Source organism: Moschus berezovskii, chromosome 11 (genome assembly GCF_049115385.1).
Source record: "Moschus berezovskii isolate FMDL1 chromosome 11, NW_MosBer_1.0, whole genome shotgun sequence".
Taxonomy (NCBI): domain Eukaryota; kingdom Metazoa; phylum Chordata; class Mammalia; order Artiodactyla; family Moschidae; genus Moschus; species Moschus berezovskii.
The window spans coordinates 32124650-32136840 of NC_142470.1; the positions used below are offsets into that span (position 1 = coordinate 32124650).

The 12191-nt window shown below is 39.6% G+C and overlaps 1 protein-coding gene across 4 annotated transcripts in view; it reads right to left on the reverse strand.

Moving 5' to 3' along the window:
- The window catches only part of ITSN2 (intersectin 2), a 132695-nt gene that overhangs the window by 89214 nt on the left and 31290 nt on the right, over nucleotides 1–12191 (reverse strand). For all 4 annotated transcript variants that reach the window (XM_055400169.2, XM_055400166.2, XM_055400168.2 and 1 more), the window contains 2 exons: nucleotides 4201–4293; nucleotides 410–473 (listed from right to left, as the gene is read on the reverse strand). In XM_055400169.2, the coding sequence (XP_055256144.2) occupies nucleotides 410–473; nucleotides 4201–4293 (157 nt within the window). The remainder of the gene's footprint in view (nucleotides 1–409; nucleotides 474–4200; nucleotides 4294–12191) is intronic.

The following is a 12191-nucleotide window of genomic DNA, read 5'->3' on the forward strand; positions in this document are numbered from 1 at the left end:
TAGGGTTGATGTTTACTGTAAATACATTAGAAAATCAAAACCTTAGATATTACAAAGAACAATTTCTTTAAGGTAGGAACAAGGGAAGGGTGAGCTAATCTGAGGTTTAAAGATGATGAAATAAATAACTACAAAATAACATAATGAAGGTGGAGACTCTTGCCAAATTACAAAGAAGTGATTTTCAACAGAAATGTATACATCTCCTTTCTTTACAAATTCTAAGGAAATCAGAACTTTGTGCTACAGAACAAAATCCCAATTGATTTTCAGTCATTTACTCACTAAAATTTATTTTCTAAAAAGCTGAATAATCTTACTTATTAACAACAGACTACAGGTAAAAACAACTTTATGTTAACACTAAGTATTAAAAAGTTAAGTTTATCTACAAAAGAACACATTTTACCATATTTCAGCTAAAACGGGAGCCGGCAGGCCTGACTGTAAGAAAAAGGTACGGGCTTGATCACCTGAAGACAACAGAAACAAAATAATCAAACAATGTATTAGTAAATGGAATTACTTTGATGTCTCTGAATAACAAAAATGGCCACTAGTAATTCTAAAGGAGATCAATCCTGGGTGTTCATTGGAAGGACTGATGCTAAAGCTGAAACTGCAATACTTTGGCCACCTCATGTGATGAGTTGACTCACTGGAAAAGACTCTGATGCTGGGAAAGGTTGGGGGCGGGAGGAGAAGGGGATGACAGAGAATGAGATGGCTGGATGGCATCACCGACTCTGTGGACATGAGTTTGGGTGAACTCCGGGAGTTGGTGATGGACAAGGAGGCCTGGCATGCTGTGATTCATGGGGTCGCGGAGAGTCGGACACGACTAAGTGACTGAACTGAACAATTCTGTTTAATTCCAATTATTAAAGAAAAATTATTTATATTACTTTAATATGACAGGAGTTTGTATTAAAACAGAAATGTCACAACTGAATTATATGCATTAATGAAACATAAGTGATGAAAGATCACATTATTCATCTTAGTTTTCCCACATAATTGGGGTCTTACTTGATAATAATCCTATCTTGTAAAATTTATAGCTAAAAGCACTAGTCCCCAGAAGAGTTCTAAATAAAAAAACACCAGGTTTAGGGAAGGTACTCCTCATGGGTATCTGACAATCCTGTATCTCCTGCCGTGTAAGCCAAGAATGTAAGGTCCTAACAGCTCTCTGCCTGGATCATTTCTCAGAATTGGGTTTGCTGTGAGCAGTTTTGAGAAAGGAGGTAATGTATTCCACTGGGACCAAGTTTGCTTTCTGCTTGCTAAAACATCGTGGGTTCCCTAAGGCTGAGTGTTCCTCTTCTTTAACACAACCATGGCATGTACAGCATCCTTCTGGGCTCTCCGCACGGCCCCTATGTGAACCAGGGGACAAGGGAAATGGATAGAATTGTGCCAATGCTCGGGCTGCCAGCTGTGCTATTACAAAGAGTGTCCTGTGTCTCTGACTAAGGAATTCCGGGTATTCTGCCAGCATTCAAGAGACAGTAACAGACCAAATTATTACCTTCTAAGCAGGGTAATCAAACCCCTACCGGGAGACAAGTTAAGGTAGTTATTATTACAGAAGTACAAATAACATTAAACTATAATGGTTGACCCAGATAATCACGATGGTGTGATCACCCATCTAGAGCCAGATATCCTGGAATGTGAAGTCAAGTGGGCCTTAGGAAGCATCACTACAAACAAAGCTAGTGAAGTGATAGAATTCCAGTTGAGCTATTTCAAATCCTAAAAGATGATGCTGTGAAAGTGCTGCATCCAATATGCAGCAAATTTGGAAATCTCAGCAGTGGCCCCAGGACTGGAAAAGGTCAGTTTTCTTTCCAATCCCAAAGAAAGGCAATGCCAAAGAATGCTCAAACGACTGCACAATTGCACTCATCTCACACGCTAGTGGAGAAGGCAATGGCAACCCACTCCAGTACTCTTGCCTGGAGAATCCCATGGATGGAGGAACCTGGTAGGCTACAGTCTATGGGATTGCTAAGAGTTGGACACAACTTCACTTGCACTTTTCACTTTCATGCACTGGAGAAGGAAATGGCAACCCACTCCAGTATTCTTGCCTGTAGAATCCCAGGGACAGAGGAGACTGTTGGGCTGCCGTCTATGAGGTTGCACAGAGTTGGACATGACTGACGCGACTAAGGAGCAGCAGCAGCACATGCTAGTAAAGTAATGCTCAAAACTCTTCAAACCAGGCTTCAGCAATACGTGAACCGTGAACTTCCAGATGTTCAAGCAGGTTTTAGAAAAGGCAGAGGCATCAGAGATCAAATTGCCAACATCCGCTGGATCATTGAAAAAGCAAGAGAGTTCCAGAAAAACATCTATTTCTGCTTTATTGACTATGCCAAAGTCTTTGACTGTGTGGATCACAATAAACTGTGGGAAATTCTGAAAGAGATGGGAATACCAGACCACCTGACCTGTCTCTTGAGAAACCTCTATGTAGGTCAGGAAGCAACAGTTAGAATTGGACATGGAACAACAGACTGGTTCCAAATAGGAAAAGGAGTACGTCAAGGCTGTATACTGTCACCCTGCTTATTTAACTTATATGCAGAGTACATCATGAGGAACGCTGGGCTAGAAGAAGCACAAGCTGGAATCAAGATTGCCAGGAGAAATATCAATAACCTCAGATATGCAGATGACACCACCCTTATGGCAGAAAGTGAAGAAGAACTAAAAAGCCTCTTGATGAAAAGTGAAAGAGGAGAGTGAAAAAGTTGGCTTAAAGCTCAACATTCAGAAAACTAAGATCATGGCAGCTGGTCCCATCACTTCATGGGAAATAGATGGGGAAACAGTGGCTGGTTTTATTTTTCTGGGCTCCAAAATCACTGCAGAAGGTGACTGAAGCCATGAAATTGAAAGACACTTACTCCTTGGAATGAAAGTTATGACCAACCTAGACAACATATTAAAAAGCAGAGATATTACTTTGCCAACCAAGGTCCGTCTAGTCAAGGCTATGGTTTTTCCAGGAGTCATGTATGGATGTGAGAGTTGGACTATAAAAAAGCTGAGTGCAGAAGAACTGATGCTTTTGAACTCCGGTGTTGGAGAAGACTCTTGAGAGTCCCTTGGACTGCAAGGGGATCCAACCAGTGCATCCTAAAGGAAATTTGTCCTGGGTGTTCATTGGAAGGACTGATGTTGAAGCTGAAACTCTAATATTTTGGCCACCTGATGCGAAGAGCTGACTCATTTGAAAAGACCCTTATGTTGGAAAAGATTGAAGGCAGGAGGAGAAGGGGATGACAGAAGATGAGATGGTTAGATGGCATCACCGACTCAATGGATACGAGTTTGGGTAAACTCTGAGAGCTAGTGATGGACAGGGAAGCCTGGCGTGCTACAGTTCATGGGGTCGCAAAGAGTCAGACATGACTGAGCAACTGAACTGAACTGATAATTGTTGACAGGATGGATTCCAAAGTCAGACTGAAAGGATTCCAAGCCCTGGTATTGTTCAGTTGCTGTGTCTGACTCTTTGTGATTTGATGGACTATAGTACACCACGCTCCTCTGTCCTCCACTATCTTGGGGAGTTTGCTCAAACTCATGTCCATTGAGTTGGTGATGCTATCTAACCATATCATCCTCTGCCACCCTCTTCTTTTGCCTTCAGTCCTCCCCAGCAACAGGGTCTTTTCCAATAAGTCTGTTCTTTGCATTAGTTGGCCAAAGTACTGGAGCTTCAGCATCAGTCCTTCCAATGAATATTCAGGGTTAATTTCCTTTATGACTGACTGGTTTAATCTCTTTCTTGTCCAAGGAACTCTCAAGAATCTTCTCCAGCACCACATTTCAAGAGTATCAGTCTTTGGAGCTCAGCCTTCTTTATGGTCTAACTCTCAGATCCATATATGACCACACCCAGTCGTGTCCAACTCTTTGCTGACCCCGTGGAGCCTGCCAGGCTCCTCTGTCCATGGAATTCTCAAGGCAAGAAGAACACTGGAGTGGGTAGCCATTTCCTTCTCCAGGGCTCCTCCCAACCCAGGGGTCAAACCCAGGTCTCCTCCATCGCAGGCAGATTCTTTACCGTCTAAGCCACCATGGAACTTATCATTAAACAGTACAAACTGATGGCAAATTAAAACTAATTATAAGATATTTCATGAAAAGGAGCATAAATCACAATAAAAAAAGAACACAAACCTGTTATGTAACCTCCCGAAGGTTTGAGGTTATCAAACTGCTTGTCATGCTTAGTCCGTTCTTCGGAGGTAATAGCCCACATGTTTGGCCCTCCTGAAACATAAATGAAAGACAAAGATATTATACTGCATATATGAGAATGCTTAAATACAATTCCAGAATGTACACATGAATCACAAATGTTCCTTTAATGACAGTCCTAATACTCGAGTGACACAAAGAAGAAAGCTCTATTCATAACCACACCTAGTATGGTCCTGAAGCTTTTCACTCACCACCCAATTAACATCTACTTGAACAACTGCTGTGTACCACTCACTGGAAATGGGCAACAAGCTAAATACTGGAAATAAAAGAATAAAGTATTGTTCCATCCTCAAGGAAGTCTTACTCTAGAAAATGACTATCAGCACTTACAATATTAACCTGTGAAGCATCCCTAAGCAGAAACATATACAAAAAGCTGTGCTAACCTGAGTCAGAAGCATCAGTGATGAGCTAACAGGCAAAGTAAGACTGAGGCAGAGCCTTGAAGCCTGGCTTGAATTTTGCCATGTGAAGAGGCGGGATAAGGGTATTTCACAAAACAAGGTCAGAGCATGAGGAGTCAAGGCATGTTCCAGACACTGCACTGAGTAGACTGATAGCTAAAGCACCATGTGACTGTGGGAAACAGGTTAAGAAAGAAGTAGGAAGGACTAGCTTTAAAGGGTCTTAAACAGCATCCTTAACTGACCTTTACCCTGGAAGTTATGGAGTGTCCTCTGATACATTTTAAAGTAACCTCCTTATTTGAAATCCTTTTAGACTTACAGGAAAGTTGCAAAGATAGTACGGAGCCTGCACCCAATCTCCACTAAGTTAACAATTTACATAACCATAGTATATTTGTCAAAACACATAAATTAGGACTGGTATACTACTACTAGTTAAGCTAAATACCTCCACCAGCAGGACTAGCTGGTAAACCCCAACACATCACTCTGGGCACTGGAAACAGCACGAATCTTTGTTACTGAAGATTCTGCCAAGTGGAAGCTCTGGCAAAGGGAAGTAGCCTCATCTGGATCTGAATGCTTGACCTATGCAGGCCCAATGACTCTCATTTAGGGGTGGGTCAAACAAACTCCACAACTAACAAGGTGAGAAGGACCCTCAGAAGCCTTGCTTGTCAAACAGAAATGGTATATTCAAGAACAGAAGACAGCCTGACGCCAAAGGCCTTTTGGCTTCACATGAAAAAGTGGCAGCAAATTCGCTAAGCGGAAACTTTATTCCTACTCCACTGTCTGAAGCAAAGCTATTGGATCAATGAAATTCCCTGAAATGCCTCAGCCTGGTTCACTTATGGGTCACAGCAGCTGGAGTTCTGACAGCGTCCACTGGGCTGCCATGACTCTTCAGCCTCAGAGCTAAGCAGAACCAAAACGAGACACATCTTCTTCAGTGGACAGAGCTCAGATTCTTAGAATGTTGCCAGAGGCCCAGCTGTTTGATTTGCCACCTGGAAAATTACAACTGACAGACTGAAGATATCCTCTTTGGGGCTGCAAAAGGGAAACAAATTTTAATTGCTAATTGAATAGTCTGGGTCACTACCGATGCCAAGGGCCCATTCTCTAACTTAGACTGAAATCAAGATTCTGATGAAGTGTGACTCTGTTTCTGAGGCAGAGGATACCCATGCATGCCAGACTTAAGGATTCCTGTCTGGGGAGGGGGTCTCATTCACAGGGCATTGCCCTCTTTTTGGCTCTTGCCAGATGGACTACACCAAACTTTTGATTGCCCTCTAGGGTTACTGGTGGTTCTTCAAACTGTTGACATTTTTTAGGTTACCAATCAGCCTGCTATGTCCATACTAGCGTGGCCCTTAAAACAAACCTGTGTCATGATTTTAGCTTTCTGGTCTATCAGTACTCTGATGCTAATGAATCATTTATCAGAAAAAACTGTTCACAATGCACTGATCAAGGCTGAGTCCACTTTCATAATCTCCTCCTGGTTCACACTCCTTAAAGTAAGATAGTTTGGCCACTGAATATGCTGTCCCGAGAAAGGGATCATCGTTGTCCCTCGGCTGTTTCCTGGCTAATGATCTGGACTAAAGGGGTTGGGGGAGGGGTCACAGGCAAATACAAGTCTTAATGTGAAAGTTAAGGATTCTACCCTGATGGTTCTTGGACATGATGCATCTCTATTTCTCCTACAAACAACTGTGGACAGACTGTTGGTACATCCTTCAGGTGGCAACTCAGCTGAATAGGAACCTAAAGGATTTGAAGCTAATTCTGGTTAGGGTTTACAAAAATGTCCCTGTCCCTCTTGAACCTAACCCTCTGGATCATTAGAAAACAGTGAAGCTAAAGCAAAACAGGACACCTAAATCTTGTGGCAGTGGAGAGCCCCAAGCAGCATGTGGAGAGAAATACCTTAGATCCCAGAGGCACTGGAGGGGAGAAGCCTGACTTTTTCTCCTTCAGAGATGGCCTGGGAGTCTTCTTCCCAAAGAAGATGCCCTGGTGAGGCTCTCCTGAACTGCTGGAAGCACCTTACAATGTATGTAACTCTGAGTCTGCCATCCCCCACCAGATGGCTGTGACTAATCCACTCTCAGTCTTCGGCAGACCCTGAGCACCTGAGTGCCAGGAGTATGAACTTCTCTGTATATGAAACAAAAACTGAGGACCACAAGGAGGCTGGTACTATATCTGTATCTCACAAAAGGAAATTCTTACAAACCCCATATATTAATATGTAACATTTGTTTTACTCATCCTGTGACATGTTCCCTTTACCTGGACTGCCATTCATATAACCCTCTTCCATTTCAAACTTTAACTTTCAAGGTCCAGGGCATGGGTCATTTAGTCCAGAAGGTGTCTGACACCTTCAGGTCAAATTAACTGCTTCCTCCTCTAGATTCTCAAGGGATTTCACCATGCTTCTATAGGGCACTTACAAAGGTTCTATAATTGTTTTCTATCCATCTGTTCTACCACACAATGAGTCCTTGAAGGACAAGAGCTTTGTGTGTTTATCTTTCTATCCTCAGAACCAGCAGAGTATTACAGAGCACACACTTAAAATTGACTGAGGAATAAATATCTGAAAAAATTAGAAAGAATAAAAAAAAAGTCATAGAGCAAGATCATGATTTGGAAAAAGACAAATTCATTTACAAATCTTTCTGGTGTCTATCCTTCACATATAGCTATATTGGCCCTCTGAGGACGTCTTTAAAGCTATATATTCAAGAAGCACCGACTCACTGGAAAAGACAATGATGCTGGGAAAGACTGAAAGCAAAGAAGAAGGGCACGGCAAAGGATGAGATGAGACAGCATCACCGACTCAAAGGACACGAATTTGCGCAAACTCTGGGAGACAGTGGAGGACAGAGGAGCCTGATGTGTTGCAGTTCATGTGGCTGCTAAGAGTTGGACATAACTTGGCAACAGAAAAGCAAAAAATTCAACATGGCTAACAGTCATCTATACTTCACTTCTGATTACCCTTCCAGTTTACTCAGTTTCTACCAATAAGAAACCAAGTATGTTTAGGTATGTAAACTCCCACATGTTTGCTGACTACATTCCATAAAAATCTGCTTTACAAAGTTGTTTCCTCAGGCTTGCGGGATCTCAGTTCCCCAACCAGGGATTGAACCTGGGCCACCACAGTAAAAGTGCCGAGTTCTAACCACTGGGACACCAGGAAATTCCCTGTTTAACTATAATCTTAAACTTTGTCTTTACGAGAAGATATTTATAGATTAAAAAAAAAAAACCAGTCATTTGGGGCTAAGAAATATTAGATCAAATCTATCTAGTGTTTAAAATTATAGTGGGCACCTATATTTCAGTGATATACATTCCTGGAAACAACTGTATACACTCGTCAAAACTCATCAAACTATATAAAAAAGGGTGGATTATATCTCAATAAATCCAACTTAAAAATATAACACATCAAACACATGCCTGTCACGTGACGTGTGCTGAATAAATTAGTTTCCTTACTCAATCCCAGGGCTTCCCTTGTGGCTCAGGTGGTAAAGAATCCACCTGCAATGTGGGAGACCTGGGTTCAATCCCTGGGTTGGGAAGATCTCCTGGAGAAGGGAATGGCTACCCACTCCAGTATTCTGGTCTGGAGAATTCCATGGACTGTATAGTCCACGGGTCCAGAGTTGGACACGACTGAGTGACTTTCACTCACTCAATCCAATCCTAGGGAATGGCATAATTAGGCAGAAGGCAGAGCGTTAAAACCTTTCATAGGCTCTTTTTGTGATAAAGGTATTCTTGCCAGAAAAATACTGAATGTGACACTTTTTAGTCATGAACATTAAAACTATTTTAAGTTTGAACAGTCTGGTTGGGGAAGTTTGAGTGGCTCTAACATACTTCGGTGTACAACCCCAGGCAGAGACAGTCTGCTACCCTCAGACTACAGAGGTTTGCTGCAACAGAAGGGTCGTGGTGTCAGTCCCATCACATGGTACTTTCTTTGGTACCTGGCTTCACAGTTGTCAACTCAATCTATCTGATAATGCTTACTGCTTAGTTCCTTATGACTCCAACCAGAAATTTTGATACTTTATATACATTCATGCAACTAACATATATGGGGCAACAATGGTATAAAGAGGAATAAAATGAATGCCTTAAACGAGCTCGGAGACTTTCTAATACTCAAAGGGGCTCCACAAGCTAAGAGAGTCATACACAACAATCATGATTAAATATTGTCATGATTAATGTTACTAACAGAATAAAAATACTCTAAGTCAAATGAGAAGGAATAATTTTTAAGTAGTATTCAAATAATATTCAAATCTGGACACTAAAGCTATGAAATACATGTAATTCAAAGCCAATTTTGAAATAGTTCATCCAATTCTGGCTTTCTTATTTAGAATATATACTAAAAGAACCTTCTAAAGAGTCAACAGCTTATTACTTTGAACTTCAAGTAAAGCATATCTTAATCTATATTTATTCATAAGTGTTACAGAAAGGCAGGAAAATCTAAGTTTTTGAGTTGATGTTTCCAATTGTTTCCTTAAAAACCTTTTACATTCTCTGATGATTACTTTAGAAATATATTAAAATTCTATCCACTTCCCCCAACTCATCACTAAATTGAGAAAGTGGTATTTTCATAAAGATTTCTGTTGCTTAGTCTCATCTACTGGCTCTGACAAATATATTCTTATGGTCTATGTAGAAGGAAAAACACAGGTTTACAGACCATCGGCTACATGCTAGACCCCATGCAGTAAACAGTGTCATTCCTGTTTTACATCTATGTATACATACATATGCGTATGTACATATACACATATAAATAAGTTCCACGTGGTTAAGCCACATAGCTGGGTAGTGGCAGAGCAGTATTCTAACACACAGTTCTGAGCATACATGATTCAGACAGGTTACATCCCACCTGTGCACTGTAAAAATTAAATGCTATCAGAAACAGTCTTCATTGGTATATTTGTTCATTTCAAAATAATAATCAAATGATATACGCTGATCCAGTACTAAGTTACATCTCTAAAACACAACTGAAATACTGGTCTAGATAGAACAAAAGCCTAACTACAGGGACTTGAGTAATAAATGCTTGGGTTGTTACATATGCAGTTCAACACTACACCTGATTCTACAGGTCCAATGTTCAACAAAAATTTCTTAATTACATAAAGAGTAAAGAGCTCTAAATTCTAAAAGGTAATAAAATGAAAGGTTCTAAAAATAAAAATGGTATTTTTTCCCTCCTAAGTTACCAGCTGTTTCTCTTCCTCTCCTTCTTCCTTCTCTCTTCCAGGTTTTAGACAGAACCACTGTCATGGGCTCCAGAATTTCATACTCACAAAACAAGCCTTTAGTACCTCCACAGTTCTGAGGTTGAAACAAGCCATGCTACACTACAATACCAACTGGCAGCAACATGTATCCAAAGTGGCCTCTTGCCTATCATCTTATGGCTCATGTATCATGCCCTCTGTATTTATAATTTCATTAAATTTCTGAAAAGCAGAAAGCAAACCTACCATGACTAAAACGGTTTTGGCAAGGATGACTCTGCTCATGCAGAAGACACCAGAAATAAAATGTAAGTGGTAAAAATATGATGCAATGATCTTTTAGTTCTGTAAGCAAATGGTAAGCACAAAAAGAAAGAATACCCATTCAACAGAGCTTTCTGAGATGTATCTGCACTGTCCAATACAGTAGCCACTAGCTGAGTACATGTGGTTCTGAGTACACTTGGCTGTGTGACTGAAGAACTGAATTTTAAAATTTTACTTAATTATTATTAAATTTAAATAGTCACACGTACTTAATGGCTGCTGTATTAGACAATACAGCTCTAAGAACCAAAAAAGTCTTAAAAGTCTGTGGATGATAAAGTAGACATGGCAAAATTTGAGGACTGTGTCAGAAATAGACAAACAACTTGGTCCAGGGAGGGCAGTTAGAGACAAGTTCCAATAGTACTGGGCATCAAAAAAGTTAAACCCAATCTATAACTGAGAATGTATTGAAGGAGCAAACACTGCTCTTGAAGGTTTGTGCTATACACGGATGCTTCTTTCAATAAGATTTTAAACCCTGAACTGGACTCAGATATATATAAGATTATCTTCAATCTTCAGTTACTTTATAAAGTAAGTAGGAAGGTACTACAGTCTGCATTAGCTATCACCTCTTCAGAAGTTAAAAAAATTACTATCTTTATTCTTATATGCTATTGCTAAATTGGAGAAAGAAACAGCAACCCACTCCAATTTTCTTGCCTGGATAATCCCTTGGACAGAGGAGAATGTCAGGCTACAGTCCATGGGGTCATAAGAGTCGGACATGACTTCAGCAACTGAGCATTCCTAAATTAATTGTCCAACATTTTAGACAATTATTCAAATAATCTCTTTTCATTGCTATCATTGAACATATTGTTTGTTTCCAATATTTTACATACAATGGAATAAGCTACAAAGTGATCTGTAAATGTTCAGAGAATGGAAAAAAAATGAAGAAAGACCAGGTCTACAATGATTTCTACTATGCTCATTTTGTTTATAAGCCTGCTTAACATGTTGGTTGAAGTTTATGACTAAACAATGTATTTACAGCAAACTCCTTAGTATGTGGCACAGAAATTCTCAAATCTGAGTAGAGCACATTATTACCACAATTATTACCCTCAATCTAAACTTACATTTAACACTCATTAAGGAAAAAAATTTCATTTTAAGAACTAGCCCATGGCATCAAATAATCTTTATAATCCTATACGATTTCCAGAGAAGGAGCAATGCTCACATCTGAAAAGGCAAAAAACAAAACAACAAAACCCTTATCTCAAGTCCATCCTTAAATGACAGCATCCTACCACATATTAAAACTTATTTTTACTTTTTATGAAAATAATTCATTTTTCTAAAACTTTTCTAAATGTTAAAAGATCAATCCTGAGTCTTAAAACTTAAGATACACAACATATATTTTCTTTCTTTTTTTTTTTTTTTTGCCAGATCTCTGTTCCTTTATTTATTATTTTTTTTGGAGGCTAATTATTTTACAGTATTACATTGGTTGGTTTTGCCATACATTGACATGAATCCACCCCAGGTGTACATAAGTTCCCCCTCCTGAACCCCCCTCCCAACAACATATATTTTCTTTACTAACAATGTACTGATTTGGTCCTATGACTGAAAACATTAAAAAAAAAAAAGGAATTGATCAACTGGTAACATTAACACAATTATATGTGAAGGCTGTGGAATTACTGGTGATTTTTCCCTCTTTTTTCCCCTACTGTTCTTTTCAATTACAGTTTTCAGTTCAAGCATTAAAGAATTATTGACTGGATTCTTTATTTCCTTATAATTAGCTAATAAAATCGACCGCATAATTAAGAACTCAGCATCTTTAATTACCTTAGTAATTTAAAAATATAATGCATTTTCTCAATTA